Source organism: Gigantopelta aegis, chromosome 7 (genome assembly GCF_016097555.1).
Source record: "Gigantopelta aegis isolate Gae_Host chromosome 7, Gae_host_genome, whole genome shotgun sequence".
Lineage (NCBI taxonomy): Eukaryota > Metazoa > Mollusca > Gastropoda > Neomphalida > Peltospiridae > Gigantopelta > Gigantopelta aegis.
Genome location: NC_054705.1, coordinates 40009955 through 40033623, shown reverse-complemented (window position 1 = coordinate 40033623; position 23669 = coordinate 40009955). Strand labels below are relative to the sequence as shown.

General features: G+C 37.8%; 1 protein-coding gene across 1 annotated transcript in view; it reads left to right on the top strand.

Moving 5' to 3' along the window:
- Window positions 1–23669, top strand: part of LOC121376880 (long-chain-fatty-acid--CoA ligase 5-like) — a 66645-nt gene that overhangs the window by 19512 nt on the left and 23464 nt on the right. Inside the window, 8 exon segments of the mRNA XM_041504665.1 lie at window positions 4814–4915; window positions 6170–6269; window positions 6823–6995; window positions 9283–9315; window positions 11522–11573; window positions 17167–17240; window positions 21307–21384; window positions 23284–23418. Coding sequence (XP_041360599.1) covers window positions 4814–4915; window positions 6170–6269; window positions 6823–6995; window positions 9283–9315; window positions 11522–11573; window positions 17167–17240; window positions 21307–21384; window positions 23284–23418 — 747 coding nt within the window.

Below are 23669 nucleotides of genomic sequence, written 5' to 3'. Positions count from 1 at the left end.
GAGTAATTGAAAGTATTCCATTATTATAAGCATAATTTAAAGAGTTGATTAAGTATTTATTTAAGTCTCTCCAAATTCTTTTCAAAAATTCCACTGTAAATCCATCAGGTCCTGGACTTTTTTCATTCTTCATATTTTTTAATGCTGCAAGTAATTCATCATATTTTAACTCACCTTCAAGACTTTTGGAAGTTGTTGGATCTAGTTTTGGAGATTCACAATTTTGAAATAGTTGTTCTAAATCTATTTGAGTATTTGTGTTTTTAGAATATAATTTTTGAAAAAAGTGCTTTGTTTCATTTAGTATGCCAAGCGAATCTTTAATTACATTGCCACTAGCCGTCTCTAATTCTACAAATGATTTAGTTAGAAAATTTATTGATTCTAATTTTACAAAGTATTTAGTGGGTTTTTCCCCTTTTTCAATCCATCTAGCTTTTGCTCTAACAAAATTACCTTTAGCTTTAATACTACTAATATTTTCTAATTCAATATTTAAAATTTTAATATGATCTATTATAGGTTTTTTTAACACTAACGTCATCAGTATCGTCTAATTTTTACTTTTATTGAATCAATTCAATATCCAATTCCTTCTGTTTGTCCTGTAAATTTTTCTTTTTTTTGGACGAATAAACTATTGTTTTACCACGAATCATAAGTAGTAACGTTTCCCATAATAACTGGTCATTTATTATATATGGATTTACATTTTGCTCGTCATTCATATTTTTATATTGATCGATAGTTTCCATTATAGTTTCTTTAATTAATTTTACATATTCTTTATCTTCAAGTAATGTATATATATATATATATATAAATATATAAAACATGCTTACATTTGCACGTAAATTAGGGCGAAAGCGAAAGGTCTGCTAAGTGCTCATAACTTGCTTTTTCACAAAGCGCTTCATTTGCACGCTTTGCACGTGTATTCCATGTTCCCAATGCTGAATTTCCGTATAATTGGAGCTTGCGTTCGTGTACGGTGCACACTCCAAATTCGACAATGGTACGACTTCAACTGACTATCGAAGATCGAGGAAGGGCTATTGCTTGGCTTCAGGATGGCAATACGCAAAGAAATGTTGCTCTGAGACTTGGTGTCAGTCAGAGTGTCGTTGGCCGACTGTGGCAACGGTACCAAGCAACGAATTCTGTTCGAAATCGTCCACGTTTGGGAAGACCCCGAAGCACTACAAATAGAGAGGACCGCTACATCACCAATATGGCTCTACGTCAACGCACAACCACTGCACGCCGATTACGTGACAATCTGCGGACTGCGACTGGAACTCGAGTGTCTGATCAAACCATACGCAATCGTCTGAGAGCCAATAATCTACGCTGCCGTCGCCAGGCTGTTCGACCACCACTCCTACCACGTCACAGAACGGCCAGACGTCAGTGGTGCACGCTTCATCTGCCGTGGCAACGTGTTCACTGGACGAGTGATGTTCACTGATGAGTCCAGGTTTAGTCTCCAGTTCAACGACGGTCGGGTTCGTGTCTACAGACGTCCTGGGGAGCGCTTCGCTGACGTTAACGTTAGACAACGTCACCGGTTCGGTGGTGGCAGCGTCATGGTGTGGGGCGGCATCTCTATCCACCACAGGACCCCCCTCTATGTGATGGATGGCAATCTGAATGGAATCCGCACTCTAAATGAGATTATCCGGCCGTTGGTTCTCCCAGGCCTTCAGCAGATTGGCGGCGGGGCAGTTCTGCAGGATGACAATGCCAGACCGCACCGCGCCAGGGTGGTAACGGACTTTCTCAGACAACAAGGTATCGCCAGGATGGATTGGCCAGCATATTCGCCTGACTTGGCCCCAATAGAGCACGCCTGGGACGAATTAGGCAGGAGAGTTCGGGATAGCCATGCCCCTCCGGCCAACCTTCATGATCTGGGTCAACTTCTTATGGCAGAGTGGCAGGCCATTCCCCAAGAGTTCTTCAGACGTCTGATCAACAGCATGAGGCAACGATGTGTCGAGTGTATTCGCGCCAGGGGTGGATTCACACACTATTAAACGAATGTTCTAATGTGTAAAATCCATGTTTGACAACCTTCAACTTTGACAGCATGTCATGTGACTTTCTTGTATACAGTGACGTTTATTTGTGTGTTTTTTTGTAAATATGGAACAATAAATTAAATTTTTGGTGTAGTTTACATCATCAATCTAATACACTCTGAAACTTATTTGGTTATAAATTTTTGACCCTTAAATTCTTTTGAGTAGTATATATATATATATATATATATATATATATATATATATATATATATACACACACAGTCAAACTTGTCCTAGTGGCCACCTGTAAACAGCGGTCACCTGTCTTAAGCGGCCACTTTTCCCCCTCCCAAACCTGTATTAAGCGGCCACATTAAATGTTTATAAGTATACAAAGGGATATTTTAACAACAGCGATAAGGTGCAGCAAATAACCGATCTTCACACCTTTAGGAATACTGGTACCCATTCAGTCCCGACATCTCCACTGTGTATCAATTAAGAAAGTAGGACTCTGCAATGCATCTAATTGCCTCTGGGCAGGCTACGCTTGACATTTGTAGATTCACTTACTATGACAATACACCGCATGAAGTAGGGATTAAATAATTAAATGGAAAAAGAAAACAAACTTGTTGAGAACGGTTAATTTAATACATTCCATCTGCATTTTATTTATGAATGAGACATGTCATAAGTTGATTTACAGTCAACTGTGAAGCACACATCCATTGATTAGCAGTACAGACGGCAAAACAAAAAACAACAACAAATGTTTTAAAGACTATATATGTGGCAACCTGTAATCAGCGGTCACCTGTCTTAAGTGGCCACTTTTATCTACTATATATATATATATATATATATATATATATATATATATATATATATATATATATATATATATATATATATATATAGATAGATAGATAGATAGATAGAAATATAGATAGATAGATACATACATGCATGTATACATACATGTATATATATTGGCAATCGTCAAGCCAACTTCTAAGCAGCATGACACTATACAAGCGAAGTATAAGAAGTATATACAAGCGAAGTATAAGACGTATATACAAGCGAAGTATAAGACGTATATACAAGCGAAGTATAAGACGTATATACAAGCGAAGTATAAGACGTATATACAAGCGAAGTATAAGAAGTATATACAAGCGAAGTATAAGACGTATATACAAGCGAAGTATAAGAAGTATATACAAGCGAAGTATAAGAAGTATATACAAGCGAAGTATAAGACGTATATACAAGCGAAGTATAAGAAGTATATACAAGCGAAGTATAAGACTGTCTCTGCTTTGAGTCTTTCTGTTGTATGTTCCACCATCTGTTATCTGTTGGATATCTCTGAGACAGGTCAGGAAGAGCCCTTAATGCCTTTCTGTCAGCCAAACACTAAAACCAGGCCAACGTTTGCTGCTATGTGCAAGGATGTATATCTCACTATTTTGTGCTTTTTGTCTGTTCTGAGCACACTGACGACTTTTAGTGCAGTAATGTTAGTAATAGCTGGTAAAGAGTTTTACACACATTCAGAAATGCATTTTAAATCATTTGAATCTAATTACAGCTTAACATTCCATTGATTTTCAGGTGAACTGTTATAAGGTTGGCTTGTTTGTACATAATTTGGGCTTGTTTATTTTAGACATGCTTATTTTGGTCACAACCTTAATCGACTCAGTTTTGGTGCAGTCTAATGCTCTGTACGAGAGTCGAGCATATGGAATCGCTCTTGCTATGTGATTTAAAGGGACAGACCCTAGTTTCAGCCCACAGAAATACACACTAAGTTTAGTTAATCTACAGACCTGTAACACATATGGATAAAGTTACAACTGAGTGAAACGTGAGTCTGTGACTTTGAAACGGTGAAATACCCTCTAAAAATAGACTAAAACTCAACTCCATAACAGTTACTTCGCCGACGCACGTGCGTTTTTAAAAATATGAGAAATGCATTTTGTGATATTAAAAACACCAGGATGACCAAAAACACTTCGAATGTACGGAAATGGATAATCTAAATAAAATCTAAGTAAAGTATGATTTCAGTTATCAAAAACGGCTCTAATAGTAAAAAATATGCCTTAGTGTTTAAAAACTAACGAGTCCTTTTAACTCCTGGATTCTGTCCAAACATTCTTGTCACCAGAGTGGATTAAATATTTTGAATATTTAGCATCCACGATGACCTATAAAGGCGTGTGTTAACAGCAGTGCTGGGAAGCACGGCATTAATGCACAGCTCAGGGGTGGGGGGGGGGGGGGGGGGTGGACTAAATTGATATGGGTGGTGTCTACGTATTTTCATTAAGGTTGTATGAACAAAATATGTTGATATTTTTCAGCTTTATGCTTGGTGAAATCAATGGCATTTTCATTTTCAAATAACTACAGTTATGTACTGTATGTTTGTACTATATCAGACATTTTAATCTGGATGTCACCAATGTTGGTACTGGTCAAATCTTGTGGCCAAAACCAATGTACAGGAAACTTAAATATACATTTTATGTTACAGTTATGAGATTGACAAAAAGCTAACTAGTGTACTAAATCAAAATTAGCATCGGACAGCGCTCATTTGAATAAGTACAATCGTGATGAAGTTACGTGGATACCACGCGTAGATTTATGCGTTAACTTTGACTTGATCAGATATGTTTGTATTTCACTTCAATAAATGATGATGTTATAACAATATGGCGAGACCTTGAAGCTATAAGTGACATATAATTTAAATATTTTGTTATCGACAGGTGAGCGATCGATCGCAGGCGTTTGGCTCCGGACTAATACAGCTGGGAATAAAGCCTTCAAAAGAATCATTTCTCGGAATATACAGCAACAACCGAATTGAGGTAATGTTTATTTATTGCATGCATATGCATATGTATGTATATATATATATATATATATATATATATATATATATATATATATATATATATATATATATATATATATATATATTATATTATATTATATATATTATGTTTTATTATATTATATTATGTTTTATTTTATTTTATTACCCCAGCGGTCACTCATAACAGGGAAAATATTTTCCATATTTTCTCAGTGAGAAATATTCTGCATTGGTTTAACTAACAATACTATTGGACAATTTGACGCTTAGAAACCAATGACTTTGTCGGTACTAAATTTGACGTCATTACGATTTGACAAACCCAAAATGACGTCATGTAGTTTAAAGCGTTTGCCTTTACGGGTCTCTGTTTTTGGTGTTAAATTAATAAAACAAATGTCATTTTAATGCAATTCATTATAGATTTTGAAGCAGAATAAAGAGAACTTGTGTATTTTTTAAATTATCTTTGAACGTGATTAAATTACGTTATAGTAATTCTCAGAATAGTGCGTATTTAGTGATTTACGTCATTTCTATGCAGGTTGGCCTTCGTGCATGTGCGTGGAAAATAAAGATTTTTAGAAAAAAAATAGCTGAGGTAATAAATAGAATAACAAACTCGGTTCCAGTTATTATCAAATTTATGTCCCTCGTGAAATAATTTTAATTTGTCAACTGACAACTGAAAATTATTTCACTCGGGACATAAATTTGATAATAACTGGTAACTCGTTTATTATCCTCTATATATTATATTATATTATATTATATTATATTATATTATATTATATTATATTATATAGAAAAAAGGATAATAAACGAGTTCCCAGTTACCGTCAAATCTATGTCCCAAATGAAACATTATTTCACGAGGGACATACATTTGATTATAATTGGTACCGTTTAGTAACGCTACATGACATTACATTGTTGCGTTAACTTATATTGGGTCTAAAAAAGAAGATTGTGTGTTGCTGGGCACCCGACCCTATTTGTTTTCCCCTGCTTATTATTATTAAATGAAAATAGTGCATACATAACATTATATTTAGACGGGTCCTTAGGGGTGAATGTAGAAAAAAAAGCTGACCTACTCTACCTATTTTTTGACATTTTTTTTTAAACACTATTATATTTAAAATATATTTACTTAAATTTATTATTATATATTATATCGTCATGTTATGCCGTGTCATCTCATTATATACTGCAACTTCTGAGGTATCGGTGATGTTAATTTCAGTGGTTTATCGCTGACCGGGGAGCTATCATGTTCTCCATGGTAACCGTTCCCCTTTACGACACGCTTGGACCTGACAGCTGTCAATACATCATAAACCAGGGTAAGTCTATCTTAAACTCTACAGATCGTTGGACACTTGATTCATATCAAAAAGTACTATTGCAAACAATTTTTTTAATTACATATTTAATGACACTGTTACTAGAGTACTGTAGTACAAACATTTTGGGTAAGGTAACACCCAGGTTAAGCAAATATAATTTACGTAACCGAACAATCGGATACCTATGTAAAAATCGCTTGAAACAGACTGCAGTGTCACCGTAGTGCATTTGCTTAAATGTCAATAAACATAGTGCCGTGAGGTCGATTGATTTACATCTAATTTGCAAATTTGTTCAATTCTGAAAGTATGTGATTTGAAAAAATATCACATACTGTGATTACACTGGATATGCTAGCTATTATGCGATAAATATGATGATGATGATGATGATATATATCTATATCTATCTATCTATCTATCTATCTATCTATATATATATATATATATATATATATATATATATATATATATATATATATATAAACAAAAACAAACAAACAACCCACCAAAACCCGTTTATTTTATTATATTTTGTTTTCAACAACAGTGAACATTGAACTTGTCATTTGCGACAGTGAAGCAAAGGTGAAATTGTTGACTGACTCGGCTTCGCGGATACCGTCTTTAAAGACTATCGTTGTCATGGATACCATCAGTAACGAGCTGCAGGAACGAGCAGCTGACGTTCGTGTTAAAATAATTTGTTTTGATGACGTAGAGGTAAGAAAACCGAACTTTCAAATATGATATGCTGTAATTATATTTCCGTTATATTCATTAATATACGATTAGTCGCACCGACTTGTCGCTACAAACACCGGAACGTATAATACTAAAGTCGTTCCTATTTAGCAGGCACGGCGGTGCGGAGGTGGGGTGGGGGTGGAATGGTGGTGGTGGGCAATAATAATTCTGAATCAAAAATAATATTTGTAGTAAATCTTACGGCAGAGATACATTTTACTTGTAGAATGCAGGCAACTGTATTTCAAGACCTTTACTTTTCACAATTTTACGGAGGGTACTCTGAACAACCCTAGAAACTTTGCTTTGCGCCCTCGACTGACATTCAAGCTGGCCCTACTTTTGCTACTTTTCCCTACTTTTTTGTTAGGCTCCTACTTTTTCCTACTGTTTTTTCTTTGTTGAAAAAGCCCTATTATCCCTTCTTTTTCGTGAAAATAGTTCGAGAAATAACAGAAAAGTTTTAATTACATGATTGAACTAATCTAAATTTTGATTTTCATAAGAAGCAGTTTCTAGTATTTTTGTAGGATAAGTTTGTTGCAGTAGGTCTCCAGTGCTGCAAGAGGGATTCCATGATGAGAATGACTGGTGCATGTTGACAAGTCAGAGGCACCCACTTCAGGTTCACCTCCTCATTCTGTTGCTGAATCCCTCTTGAAGCACTGGTTTCTAAGCAAAGATACACTACATGTACATCAGAATTTGTGAAAAGGTCAGTAGTCATTTACTTGCATCAAAAAGGTACTTCTTTCCCTTAAAATCCCTACTTTTTCCTACTTTAACAAAAATGGTCCTACTTTTATCCCTACTTTTTTGTTATTAATCACTTGAAAGCCTACCTCGATCTCAGTTTGTCCCCTCCCCCCCCCCCCCCCCCCACAATGTCTGCTTGCTTCCGCCGTGCCTGTTTAGGTGATCTCGTAGTACGATTCGATCGCATGCGACAAGTCGATATAACCGCATACTGAGAACGCCGCTTTACACTTTAATGGCATCCCATTGGTTCAGCCGCAGTAACCCAACTTTGTTCATTTCTCGATGGTTGCAAGAATATCGTCATCAAGGAACGTCACAAAAGATGACGTCATGTTCTATTGGTAGTTCCTATTATTTAGTGATAACGTTATTGTTCTAGAATTCAAAAAGAATTCAAATCGAAATATGATTTTGTTTGTGATTTCAATAATAGAAGTTTTTTTTAAATTTAATTAGTAGGATTGTTTGTTATTTCTTATAGGTTCAACAGGGTATAAAAAAATAAAATAAAAATCCACAAAAAAACCCCCAAAACCCCCCAAAGAAACCCCCCACAAAAACAACAACAAAACTACAAAAACAACAATAACAACAACAACAACAAACAGTGATAAAACACACAACAAACAAAAAACAACCAAACCCCCACCAACAACAGAAAACACACAACAAACAAAAAACAACACTCCTAAAACAAGCAAATATAAATGACAAAACTGTAATAAGTGAGCAGGGCCAAGATCCCTTGGTGGAGATTTCACCCTTCTTGCACCGCCACAGAGGACTGCCACTCCCAGACTAGTTTACTAAATAAATACCTCGAAGAAGCGAAAAGATACAGCAGACAATCCTTAAAATAAATATACTCAAAGGCAAAAGTTATTGTGACATGGATTGTTTGGAGTAATAAATTTGAATGGATTTATGGATGTAAACCAGAGAAAATGTGCATGAAACAGCTCAACGAAATGCTACCAAGCAGTTGTTGCAGCGAGTGCATGCTTTGTGCAAGAAACATGGAATATTCGGGAGAAATGCTGTCCAGTGGTCACCATAAAAGGCCAGACATTCAGTCGTAAATCACTGCCACTCTGTGCAGCCTTCAGAAGTCCAGAAGTCAGAAAAACATCATTAGTGAACTGTTTGATGCAATTTTGTCATGCGACGCCTCAGTGAAAATGACAGACGGCGAGTCGCAGGGATGCTTGAATCTGGGACCTCGCTACATTTTTCCATTAGTAGCAAGATATCGTTTATATGCACCATCCCGCAGACAGGATAGCACAACCCACGGCCTTTGATACACTGGCTGGAACGAAACATAGCCCAATGAATCCACCGATCTTAGACCTGTAGTTTCTAGCTCCGTAGGAAGTTGGTTACATGGGAGGGTGTTTTTTCGAAAATAATTTAATTTCAAATGCTATCTGACACAGTTTTTGAGCATTTACAAATTAGAATTTAAATTGTTTTTATAATAACATTAACCTCTTCTCTCTACTAGGAACTTGGTGTGAAGAATCCAGCACAACATGTTGTAAGTATGCTGAGTGCACGTGTTTAAAATATGTTGTAAGTATGCTAAGTGCACGTGTTTAAAATATGTTGTAATTATGCTACGTGCACGTGTTTAAAATATGTTGTAAGTATGCTAAGTGCACGTGTTTAAAACATGTTTAACTATGCTGGGTGCATGTGTTTAAAACATGTTGTAAGTACGTTGGGTGCACGTGTTTCAAACATGTTGTAATTATGCTGAATGCATGTGTTTAAAAGATGTTGTAAGTACGTTGGGTGCACGTGTTTCAAACATGTTGTAATTATGCTGAATGCACGTGTTTAAACATGTAAGTATGCTGGGTGCACGTGTTTAAAACATGTTGTAAGTATATTGGGTGCACGTGTTTAAAACGTTGTGTGTTGGGTGCACGTGTTTAAAACATGTAAGTGTGTTGGGTGCACGTGTTTAAAACATGTTGTAAGTATGCTGGGTGCACGTGTTTAAAACATGTTGTAAGTATGTTGAGTGCACGTGTTTAAAACATATTGTAAGTATGCTGGGTGCACGTGTTTAAAACATGTTGTAATTATTCTGCGTGTATATCATGTTAAAAATACTTTGTATTTCGTCTGGGTTACATCATGTCTAAAAAAATAAAGATTCATTTCAAATAATTTAATCATTAAAGCCTCTATTAATCATAAACATGTCTCATTGGCAGCAAGTGGAAGATCGTCTTTTTGTGTTTCGCTTTTATGAAGTGAATTTTTTTTTTCACTGACGGCGGCAGCAACGGCGTCAACATTTGCGTTAAAATTTGACATTACACTTGCGTGTTTACCTTAATTTCTGCTCACCATAGTGCAGTGTTCGAAATGAGCACTTGTCCGTTTGTCCTGACAAGTGAAAATCTGCTTGGACAAGCAAAATGTACCTCAGTGGTTGTCCAGTGGACAAGTGAAAAATTTCAATGCTGTTTCATTTTGAAGAATCAAAACTAATGTCCTTGCACTTAAAATAAAATTAACAACTTATTTGGACAAGTGAAAGTGTTGGCGGACAAGTAGATTTCTAGATATATTTGTCTGGTGGACTAGTGAAAGTGTTGGCGGACAAGTAGATTTCTAGATACATTTGTCTGGTGGACTAGTGAAAGTGTTGGCGGACAAGTAGATTTCTAGATACATTTGTCTGGTGGACTAGTGAAAGTGTTAGCGGACAAGTAGATTTCTAGATACATTTGTCCGGTGGACTAGTGAAAGTGTTGGCAGACAAGTAGATTTCTAGATACATTTGTCCGGTGGACTAGTGAAAGTGTTGGCGGACAAGTAGATTTCTAGATACATTTGTCCGGTGGACTAGTGAACATTTTTTTTTATTTCTATCATTGTAGTGCATGTGAAAATAATTAAAAAATAATTAATGAAACATTTTTAATTGAAATTATTTTGCATTTGTTGGTTTTGTCTTTAGCTCTATCTCTACTATACGTCTAGATGGATAAAACTTGGAAATTGTTTTTGACTATGGATGGTTATCATCATACACGTGAAAAAAGGAATTAAAATTGAATTAATTGTAAAAATGTAATTAAATATATTTGCTTCTTGCTCAATGTTAAAGTTTCGCGTTTAGCTCTATTTCTCACGAACTGTAAGTCCTACATCAATTAAACTTGGTTTATAGTTGCACATATATGGATGTTCATCAGAATGCATTTTTTAAAATTTATTTTGTTTTTTAAAACCCATGCATTAAAGGGACATCCGTGAGTTTGCTGCATTGTAAGATGTTTCCGACTAATAAAATATTTCTACGATTAAACTTACATATTAAATATATTTTCTTGTTTAGAATATCAGTGTCTGTATATTCAATGTGTTTCTGGTCGTCTTAATATTTGTAAGAAGCCCAAACTGGATTTTGTCTTCAAATAATTTCGTACGTACGGAAAAATTATATTTTTGGAAATAAAATTAAATTTAACCTAGTACAAAATTATTAGAACGATCAGAAACACGTTTAATATACAGCCACTAATATTTTATGATTAAAAATATATTTGATATATAATTACAATCGTTAATAAGTCTTTGTTAGTCGATAACATCTTTAAAAGTGCAGCAAACTCAGGAATGTCCCTTTAACATGAACATCCATGGATGCAGCTATCAGCGGCACCGACTACGTTTGTTGTATACGAGACATTTAATTCCACGGAATTCGTGTCTCTTGCTTTCAGCCACCGAAGCCAGACGATCTGATAACGATTTGCTTCACCAGTGGAACGACAGGTGAGTTAAACATAATTTTGAGCGTTTACATATATCTCTATCTATCTATCTATCTATCTATCTGTCTATCTTATCTTATCTTATCTTGTTTTGTCTTGTCTTGTCTGTCTGTTTAATCTGTCTATCTATCTATCTATCTATCTATATCTATTTATATGTATATCTATCTATCTATCTATCTATCTGTCTGTCTGTCTGTCTGTCTGTCTGTCTATTCTATCTGTCTCTCTATCCTTGTATGCTTGTCCGTGTATGTCTATCTACATTGTATCTACCTATTTTTCCATCCAACCCCCCCCCCCCCCCCCCACTCTCTCTCTCTCTCTCTCTCTCTCTCTCTCTCTCTCTCTCTCTCTCTCTCTCTCTCTCTCTCTCTCTCTCTCTCTCTATATATATATATATATATATATATATATATATATACTAGTCTATCTTTCCATGTGTCTACCCATGTGTCTATCCATCTGACTATTCATCTGTATATATATATATATATATATATATATATATATATATATATATATATATACAGTAGAATCTTGTTGGCTCGACCTCGGAAGGGTCGATCACATCGCAACGCTCGAACCAAAAACGACGTCCCGAGTTTTTTGTCCGGTAAACCCTTATATTAACTGATGATGGGTCGAATACGTCCAGAGTAGACTATAAGGCTTCGCTCGAACTAAATTATCGGTCCCGTCTGTGTTATTAGCTATATTTCTCTTGAACTGGTGATACATCAAATATCAAATGGAAAACCACCGAAAAGGACCAACAATTGCCGCGCTTGCGCAGTTGGTTATTACAACCTTTGGATTATAATAATTTAGGCGGAACGAGTTTTAGATGGATCGGAGAATCACGACAACAGCCAAGCAATCCTTTCTTTGCCATACCTGTCATGTTGTGTGTTCAGCCAGCAGGTATCAGCAAAAGTCTTTCAAGTACAGCTAGTGTCACGGTGCCTTTTCGATGAACCGGGATACCAATCAAACAATTGGCCTCGGCGGGATGCGTTACACTGAACACGTCTACCAGACCAGTTTTCAATGAAACCAGGGGCGAGGTACTCAGCTATCATCACTTCGGCAAGGGCTTCTGCATCACAGGTACCGGCCTCGGTGGCGTCGTGGTAGGCCATCGGTCTACAGGCTGGTAGGTACTGGGTTCGGATCCCAGTCGAGGCATGGGATTTATAATCCAGATACCGACTCCAAACCCTGAGTGAGTGCTCCGCAAGGCTCAATGGGTAGGTGTAAACCACTTGCACCGACCAGTGATCCATAACTGGTTCAACAAAGGCCATGGTTTGTGCTATCCTGTCTGTGGGAAGCGCAAATAAAAGATCCCTTGCTGCTAATCGGAAGAGTAGCCCATGTAGTGGCGACAGCGGGTTTCCTCTCAAAATCTGTGTGGTCCTTAACCATATGTCTGACGCCATATAACCGTAAATAAAATGTGTTGAGTGCGTCGTTAAATAAAACATTTCTTTCTTTCTATCTGCATCACAGGAGTAATTTCTAATAAATCCTTTCACTCTGATATTTTGTTATATAACACATTGATGAAATATTTAAGTTTGCAGTTAACAAAATAATATGGTAACAGGTCGTTTCGCCCTTATTACTAGTTCACCCGAGTCGTTTTGAACAGGGTTGATTCGTACCTCTAACCGAGTCGTTTCGCCCCATTTTTCGATTCGCAATAATTTTTATTTTGTTAATAAAGTACATTTATTCATTGATTTGTCCTACATCCATTGATTTTTAGATGTCACACATTGCGTGTTTATATTTACAAATAAAAATAATATTATAATTTTGTTTATTTCCAGTATCATTTACTCAAGCCATATACATGAAATACATACAGGCCTTAGATAATATACAGACAATGTATTCACATTAATAATTAATTTATGAACAGTCACACTGTATACTACTGATGTGCTGTGGTTTCTTATTAAATATACTACATACCCAGCTGAAGTTAAACGACTCGGTACGAATGAGATTTGGGGCGAACCAACCCTGGGTGAATAGGACTAAGGGCGAAACAACGCAGAGTTCGAAGTGGTTTTAGGGCGAAACGACCCGGATTCGAATAATATGTATCTAATGCTTTCGAGACTTTTCGGCCCCGCTACACATTCGGCCCCAGACGTTTCGGCCCCGTAACCCTAGTCGTTTCGGCCCCGGTTATTGTTGTTTTATAAATCAAATTATTCAGTCACTTGTGTTTTGTTATTAAATTTTATCGTAAATATTGTAATTTCTTTCTCTCGTTCTCTTTCTTCTTTTTTTTCTTTCTCTCTTTTTGTGATTATTATTATTATTTTTAATTGAACATAATATCCGAGTGTTAAAGAATAAATAAGAGCCAACCAACTAAAACTGTATTTAGCTTTAATAATCCAAAAATGAAAATGAACTGATTTTCTTGTTTGTGTAAATACAATTTAATAAATTGCAATAAATTGTTTTGCGTTTGTTCTACTTAATTATATTTCCATGTAGACCCTTCCCATAATAGGGGCGCTTTACATGCGGCTAGAATTGGAACCACTGATGTTTGACGTCAGTAGGGGTTACATGTGTACAGAAATTAAGTACGATCACAAAGAATGTTTTCCATGCGGAGCACTCACTCAGGGTTTGGAGTCGGTATCTGGATCATTCCTCGACTGGGATCCGAACCCAGTATCCACCAGCTTGGAGACCGATGGCTTAACCACTGCGCCACTGAGGCCGGTAGGTAAATTGAAAGTAGCATCATTAAGACATGTTCTAGTTCAGTTCAGTTCAACTTTATTTTCATGCTTATATCCCATTGAAGTTCAACCAAGCTGTCCTGGACACACATCTCAGTGTTCTAACATTTAAAAGAAACAGCAAAAACACATATGGATGCACAGTTCCTGAACCTAGTCTGAGTTGTTTGTGATAGCATCGTGGGTTAGGTAAGTTCTGTCTTGTATCACTCTCTACCACTTGAATCGTTAGTGAAACAATGTTAAAACGTAATATACAAACATGAAAGTCTAAACATACTAAACGTAAGTTTCGCTTCCTTATTTTATCACCATATCATTTATCAGTGATATTCTACATGAACGCGACGACGTACATGTTTAAGTGTGTGCGTGTGTGCGTGTCACGGTGTATACTATGTATGTAGGCCTATTGTATGTACGTATGCGCGCGCGTGTGTGTGTGTGCGCGCGCGCGCAATGAATGTTATTCGACAAATTAATGTTACAAATTTGTATTTTATTTATATTATTACCGGTGTATGTGACCATCTAAAGTGTTACTATACCAATTACAGCATATATCTGTATACACGAACACTAGATCGCCGTATATTGCATTAGGGGCCGAAACGTCTGGGGCCAAAACGGTTTGGGGTCGAGCATGTACTGGGGCCGAAACGTCCTGACACCTATCTAATTCCAACTTTCTAACTGATGTTACGGAAATATCCGATGTTGACCGAATGGTTCGGTCGAACTACCCGATGGGTCGAACACTTTCTCGAGCACCGACGGGGTTCGAGCCAACGAGATTCAACTATATATATATATATATATATATATATATATATATATATATATATAATATGTCTATATGTCTGTCTACATATCAATCCAACTATCTCTGTCTGTATGTCTGTCTGTCTGTCTGTCTATATAACAGAGCACTCTGAGAACATTTTGAAAAATTGATTCTTTAGTATAGAAGTTCTAGTTTTCTCTACCAGGATAAAACCACGTATTATTGTGCCCTGAATGTGTTTGTGCTTTATAAAGTGTCACACGTTGTACAATGTATTGAGGAGTTGTATAAAGCGCCACACGTTGTACAATGTATTGAGGAGTTGTATAAAGCGCCACACGTTGTACAATGTATTGAGGAGTTGTATAAAGTGTCACATGTTGTACAATGTATTGAGGAGTTGTATAAAGCGCCACACGTTGCACAATGTATTGAGGAGTTGTATAAAGTGACACACGTTGGACAGTGTATTGAGGAGTTGTATAAAGTGCCACACGTTGTACAGTGTACTGAGGAGTTGTATAAAGTGCCACACGTTGTACAATGTATTGAGGAGTTGTATAAACTGACACACGTTGCACAATGTATTGAGGAGTTGTATAAAGTGACACACGTTGTACAATGTATTGAGGAGTTGTATAAAGCGCCACACGTTGTACAATGTATTGAGGAGTTGTATAAAGTGTCACATGTTGTACAATGTATTGAGGAGTTGTATAAAGCGCCACACGTTGCACAATGTATTGAGGAGTTGTATAAAGCGCCACACGTTGTACAATGTGTTGAGGAGTTGTATAAAGTGACACACGGTATACAGTGTATTGAGGAGTTGTATAAAGTGACACACGTTGTACAGTTTATTGAGGAGTTGTATAAAGTGCCACACGTTGTACAATGTATTGAGGAGTTGTATAAACTGACACACGTTGCACAATGTATTGAGGAGTTGTATAAAGTGTCACACGTTGTACAATGTATTGAGGAGTTGTATAAAATGCCGACATGTTGTACAATGTATTGAGGAGTTGTATAAAGCGCCACATGTTGTACAATGTATTGAGGAGTTGTATAAAATGACGACATGTTGTACAATGTATTGAGGAGTTGTATAAAGCGACATGTGGTACAATATATTGAGTTGTATAAAGTGACGACATGTTGTACAATGTATTGATGAATTGTATAAAGTGACACATGTACAATTTATTGATGAATTGTATAAAATGACACGTTGTACAATGTATTGAGGAGTTGTATAAAGTGCCACACGTTGTACAATGTATTGAGGAATTGTATAAAGTGCCACACGTTGTAAAATGTATTGAGGAATTGTATCAAGTGTCAAATGTTGTATGTATTGAGGAGTTGTATAAAGTGTCACACGTTGTACAATGTATTGAGGAGTTGTATAAAATGCCGACATGTACAATGTATTGATGAATTGTATAAAGTGACACACGTTGTACAATGTATTGATGAATTGTATAAAGTGACACACGTTGTACAATATATTGATGAATTGTATAAAGTGTAACCCGTTGTACAATGTATTGATGAATTGTATAAAGTGACACACGTTGTACAATGTATTGATGAGTTGTACAAGTGCCACACGTACAATATATTGATGAATTGTATAAAGTACCACACGTTGAACAGTGTATTGATGAATTGTATAAAGTGTCACACGTTGTACAATGTATTGATTAATTGTGTAAAGTGCCACACAGGTAATTAGTGTTGTATATTGTAAATGATAAATTAAAAACAAAAATCTTTGAAAAGGGTTCTTCAAACGGACGAGGATAGTGTGGGAGGGATCACGGGACGCCTATGACCCCCTCTAGACCCGCCAATGAAAACGGTGAGGCATCACAGGGCTAGCCTTGGGTTCCTACTTTTTGTTCGCAAAAAACATCGTCAATCTTCAAATTCTTTCGCCAATTTAAATATGTATTCGCCAATTACATTTTGGCATTTCAGTCAACAGATGATGATCAGAGCATTTTTAAATAAACATTCCTTTCTTCTAATGACAGGTGACCCGAAAGGCGTCATGCTGACCCATGCTAACCTCCTGGCCGCGTTCAGTGCCTTTATGTACCCATTACAGGTGAAGTAACTCACGTTTTGGTAGCCCATTACAGGTAAGGCAGCTCGCGTTTTGGTAGCCCATTACAGATAAGGCAACTTTCGTTTTGGTAGTCCATTACAGGTAAGGTGATGATGATGATAACTAGTTTAACGTGCCCATATACCACTAGGGTTTCGAACACGCCCATCCCGAGTCCGACCTCCGATAAGATCGGTGGCCTGACTCGGGATGTGTGTGTGGGGGGGGGGGGGGGGGGGGGTGTTAGTGTTGAAAATGGGCAGAATTTTGAAAATAGCAATTAGTAAAAATGTTAATAGAATAATTAAAAAAAAAAAAAATTACAATTAAAAAAAATTACAAGCCAAAAATAAAAAGAATTGACTGCTCGGCCGAATATTTATATAATTTGGAGCATTTTAGAAGGACAGTCCAAAAATAAATAAGAGAAAGAAGAGAGGATCGGACTATTTAATAATATTTAAAAGAAAAGTAATTTCGACATAAAATTTTGAACGAAGGTCTAAATGTTTAAAGTCCAATCTATATGTCCACGTGAGTGGCCTCGTTAAGGCCGTTAGGGTGTGGAGGTTGGCCTACGGCGAACTGATGAGCGGAGAACCGGCAAAGGCGGGGATGAAGTGCTTCCATCTCTGGTCGGCGAGGATGGTTATAACACTCCGGTAGTCGTTGCCGAAAAGAGGCCTTGACGATCCTGTGGATGGTGTGGCTATCCATCTCTCTAACTAGGACCGCTTGTCGGTAGACTCCTTCTCGGCGCTGAGTTAGTACCAACCCCGTCTTGCCGGCTGTTGACTTGATGGTGTGTAGCTCGTAAGCGCTTCCATCAGGCAGTTTTTTCAGCTCTGGTTCCACTAGTCCGCCCATCAGTGATGCCGGATCCGAGGTGTCCCCCTGCACGAACTTCAGGAAGCCGGACCTGATTTTCCCGATCTGAACTTTCCAGACGGCTTCCGAGTCGGAGGGGGACGGTGCCTGTGAAGGTGGAGGTCTTGCCTTGTCAGGCTGGTCGCTCGGCTGAGCGACGGCCTTCCTCTTCGCAACGGCTCCTGCCCGGACCGCCGCCTTCCGAACTGGCAAGACTGGTGACAGTGGCCAGATACGTGTAGGCGGTGGCGTAGAGGGAGATGGAGGTCCGTCTGCGGGCGTCTCGCACATCGGCGCGTTGAGAGCATCCCTCGGTGTTGACGGCGGGTCCGGATGAGCTGGTCCTTTCGTCTTGGGCCGAGCCGGGGGCGGCGACGCAGAAGGGACCGCCGCTGGCGGTTGAGCCGCAAGTTTTGTTCCCCCTGAGCCGCTCCTGGCGCACGTTTCTTCTTCCTCCGTCCTCTTCCCTTCCTCTTCTGCGAGCCCGAGTCGCCGTAAACCAAAGTCACGGTTGCCCGTGACCCGGTGTACGCGACGCGAAACTCCAGCAGTGATCCAAAGCTTGCAATCAATCCCCCCAGGTGGGGTGGCAAGTCGAGAGCACAGGCGACAGCGTGCAGCTTCATCGAGAGTTAGCTAGGTAAGGGAACTCGCATTTTGGTGGCCCATTACAGGTGAGGGAAATCGTGTTTTGGTAGCCCATTACAGGTAAGGTAACTCGTGTTTTGGTAGCCGTACACCAAATAGTGTCTGAGTGGGTCAAAGTTCGAGGTGTAACAATACATTGAACTATGAATGTGTTGCGATAGTCAGTGCCTCGATAGCAATGCATCGATATTTAATTCAGTTATCGATAACTATTGCAATTGTTTGCTTAACTATCGATAGTTTCGATAGTATGCATAGTGAAATGTGGTCTACGACAAACGCATGATTTCACTATCTAGTGACGTTATTACAAATAACACACACAAACAAAGTACACATACAGACATTCATACAAACATTATCGATAACTATTGCAATTGTTTGCTCAACTATCGATAGTTTCGATACAATCTAATTAAAATTAGCTCCACTATTACATGTGGATATAACAGCAGCCCGTTGGAGCTCATGTCCAGTTGACCTTTCATTCGACAAATCAAAACCTTACTTGCAAAATCATGTCAGTGATTTGAAAAGATTTTGAAAACATTTGGGATTATGCCGAGGGTATACGAAATGATTCGGGTGAATTACGAAGTATGCCGGAAACTAATTGCAATATAAAATTTTATATAAAATTTGTTTCAAGACGAAAAAAAAAACCATGATGGTATAGCCATAAAATCTGTTTATACTAGTATACAATCCAGAGTTTATTACTACACTTTTCCCCGATATTTTAAGAATTTGTATGCTCCCGAATAACGCTATAAAAGGCGAAGTGTAATTGGTCGATATTTAAATTGTTATTTATAGCAATCTGATTAAAATAGCTCTACTGGTCTCACCAGTAGATCTAACAGCATTGCGTGGACTCCCATGTCCAGGTGACATTTCATCTATAAATAACAATTTAAATATCGACCAATTACACTTCGCCGTTTATAACGTTTATCGGGAGCATACAAATTCTAAAAAAATATGTGCAGTAATAAACTCTGGATTGTATACTAGTATAAACAGATTGTATGGCTATACCTTCACGGGTTGTTTTTTTTCGTCTTGAAACGAATTTTATATAAAATTTTATATTGAAATTAGTTTCCGGCATACTTCGTAATTCACCCGAATCATTTCGTATACCCTCGGCATAAACCCGAATGTTTTCAAATTCTTTTCAAATCACTGGCATGATTTTGCAAGTAAGGTTTTGATTGTTCGAATGAAAGGTCAACTGGACATGAGCTCCAACGGGCTGCTGTTAGATCCACACGTAATAGTGGAGCTAATTTTAATTAGATTGTATTTATAGATGAAATGTCACCTGGACATAAGTCCACGCAATGCTGTTAGATCTACTGGTAGACCAATAGAGCTACTTTTAATCAGATTGGTTTCGATAGTAAGAATAGTGAACTATGGTCTATTACCAGCACATGATTCCACTACCTATACTAGTGACATTAATACAAATAGCACACAAAGTACACACACACACATACATGGATGTCTGGATAGCTCAGAACGTATCGTCGTTAGTCTGCAATTTGCGGGCGATTCGGTGCCACAGGTGTAAGTCCCAGCAACGGCATGGGGCAATTTGTGAGGCCAGAAAGGATTTAATTATCCCCTGCGTCAGTGCGTTAATATCTATGTATGTAACAGTCAACGTCGACGTACATACAATATACAGATATCCATACATCAATACATACATACATACATACATACATATTGGAAGACTGAGGTAAATAGTTTTGCGAAATATCTACTAGTATTCATATTACTGTTATGAACCGATTTTAGAATTCACAATATTATTTCAACAGTGCTTTCACTATTGCAATACTATGACAACAGTATTTTAACTATCGCAATACTATTGCAATAGTCACCCCTAGTCAGAGTTCGAGGTGCACCCAACGTTTCGTCCCACAGTTGAGGCTACAAGTCCTGCCATTGGTGATACATGTGAAAGTGTTTGTTGTGATAAAATGTTGGTTCATCTGGCCAGTAAATTCCTTTAATTTAATTTGCACTAGTGTCAATGTATCAACTACCATTGTTGCTTGAAACATGGGCGGGGTCCTACTAAAAATACCATGAGATTTTCTTTTGTGCGGAACTAGGGTAGTGATAGACGCTACCCGTTGTCTGAAATGTGCAGCTTGACCCCCAATTTTTTCTAATTTACTTTAAGGATTACGGGTGGTAGTATTTATATCCATGGTATATATATATATATATATATGTCGATTGATACACTGCAGGTAGGAGTTTTAGCCACGTATGTTACCATTGTCGTCTATGGGATTTGATTTGGTGGTATACACCCCATACCACTGGTCTACGTCCCGTCCAGAGAATGACCAATTGTTTGAAATCCAATAGTCAATGATTAATTAATCAGTGTACTAGAATAGTGGTGTTGTTAAACAAACCAAACTTTAACTTTTTCTAGAGGTGTCATTGAAAAAAACCACCTTTAAATAAATTAGTTGATTTAAATATCTTTGCACCCTGTCTCCAGTGAGAATTGTTTTTCTTTCAGTCAGTGTTTGATTTCGCCCCTCACAACAGTCATCTCTCTTATCTGCCCCTGGCGCATATGTTTGAAAGAATTGTTCAGGTGGGTAGCTTATATAGATGTGTATTAAAGGACGGGAGGGTCCAATCTAAACTGGGGTGAGGTACATACGTAATAATACTGTATCAAATAGTATTATATTGTCAGTTTATTTTGTTGTTGTTTTTTTTGTTTGTTTGTTTGTGTGTGTGTGTGTGTGTGTGTGTGTGTGTGTGTGTGGTTTTTTGTTGTTTTATGTTTGTTTGTTAGTTTGTGTGTGTGTGTGTGTGTGTGTGTGTGTGTGTGTGTGTGTGTGTGGTTTTTTGTTTTTGTTTTTTGTTGCTTTTTATTATAGTGTTACATTTACTTTAATTGGATATAAGCACGAAAATGATTCAGACTTGAGTGCAGGGGGTGGGTGTGTTAGGGTCGAAACCCCCCACGACTCAGTCAACTAAATATACCAATATTGCTCTTTTTTTTTATTATGAAATTTCCCCCCCCCCCCCTCCAATTTTTTTTTTACTAAGGAGCATGATTTGCCCCCCTGCCGTAAAATTTCGATCGCCACAATCTAGACCCCCCCCCCCCCCCCGTATAAATTCCTGCACACGTTCCTGTAGTTAAAAATGAAGATGAAATGTCACAGTTCGAGTACGCCGGGATTTTGTTCAGAGTTTTGTCTCAAATTACTAGTATCTGTTGTGGGCTCAACTTCACAAAATATCGTAAGTTTACGTCCGCGACTAGCAGTTATACCGGGCATACATTTACAAGTGTTTGGAATCAATTTTGCGAAGAAAAATTACATCATTAAGGACAAAAGAAACTGAAATATGTGTATTTCTAATTATATTTGTTGTACTATAATAGTAATAAGAATTGTGGTTTAGTCGTAGATACCGGCCTCGGTGGCGTTGTGGTTAGGCCATCGGTCTACAGGCTGGTAGGTACTAGGTTCGGATCCCAGTCGAGGCATGGGATTTTTAATCCAGATACCGACTCCAAACCCTGAGTGAGTACACCGCAAGGCTCAACGGGTAGGTGTAAACCACTTGCACCGACCAGTGATCCATAACTGGTTCAACAAAGGCCATGGTTTGTGCTATCCTGCCTGTGGAAAGTGCAAATAAAAGATCCCTTGCTGCCTGTCGTAAAAGAGTAGCCTATGTGGCGACAGCGGGTTTCCTCTCACAATCTGTGTGGTCCTTAACCATATGTCTGACGCCATATAACCGTAAATAAAATGTGTTGAGTGCGTCGTTAAATAAAAATTTCTTTCTTTTTTAGTCGTAGATTTACGTTTACGTGCAAAACTAGGCATACGATGTTTTGTGAAAGTGGGCCCTGGTCATTAGACGATGAGGTACACTGCCCCCCACACCCACCCACACCCTGGGCGAGATGTAATCCAGTGATAAAGTGCTCACCTGATGCGTAGTCGATCTAGGATCGATCCCTGTCGATATACCATTTGGCTATAGCTCGTTCCAGCCAGTGCACCACGAATGTGTATATCAAAGGCCGTGGTACGTGTTATCATGTCTGTGGGCTGGTGCATATAAACATCCCTTGGTACTAATGGAAAAAAATGTAGCGGGTTTCCTCTCTAAGACTACATGTCGAAATTATCGAATGTTTGACATCCAATAGCCGACGATTAAGAAATCAATGTGATCTAGTGGTGTCGTTAAACAAAACGTATCTTAACTCCATTTAGCTCCAATGCGCTCAATGTTCTAGATTAATAAAACTTGGTTTGTAGTTACATGTACATCCTGAACTGAGCTTTAATGTTTTTTTTAATATTAATTTTGTTTTTTAATTTTAAATTTATTACATTATATCTTTTTTTTTACGAACTAAGAATTTAGTTGCATCAAAGATGGTTATTTCTTTAATTTAATTTATCGAATCAAGTTTATGATGACCAAGGTATCAGCGGAATTCTTGTTTTGTCAGATGATGCTGTTCACAAACGGTATATCTATCGGATTCTACTCCGGCAGTGTGGCTCTGTTGTTTGACGATCTCCAGACGCTGAAACCTACAATATTCTGTACAGTGCCGCGACTAATCAACAAATTCAGAGACAAGGTAACAAACTGGAAATCTTTTTTTTGTGCGTGCGAGTGTGTGCATGCGCGTGTGTGTGTACAGACGCAGAAACCTACAATATTCTGTACAGTGCCGCGACTAATCAACAAAATCAGAGACAAGGTAGCAAACTGGAAATCTTTGTTTTGTGTTTGTGCGTGCATGCGTCCGTGTGTGTGTGTGTGTGTAGATGCAGAAACTTACAATATTATGTACAGTGCTGCGACTAATCAACAAAATCAGACAAGGTA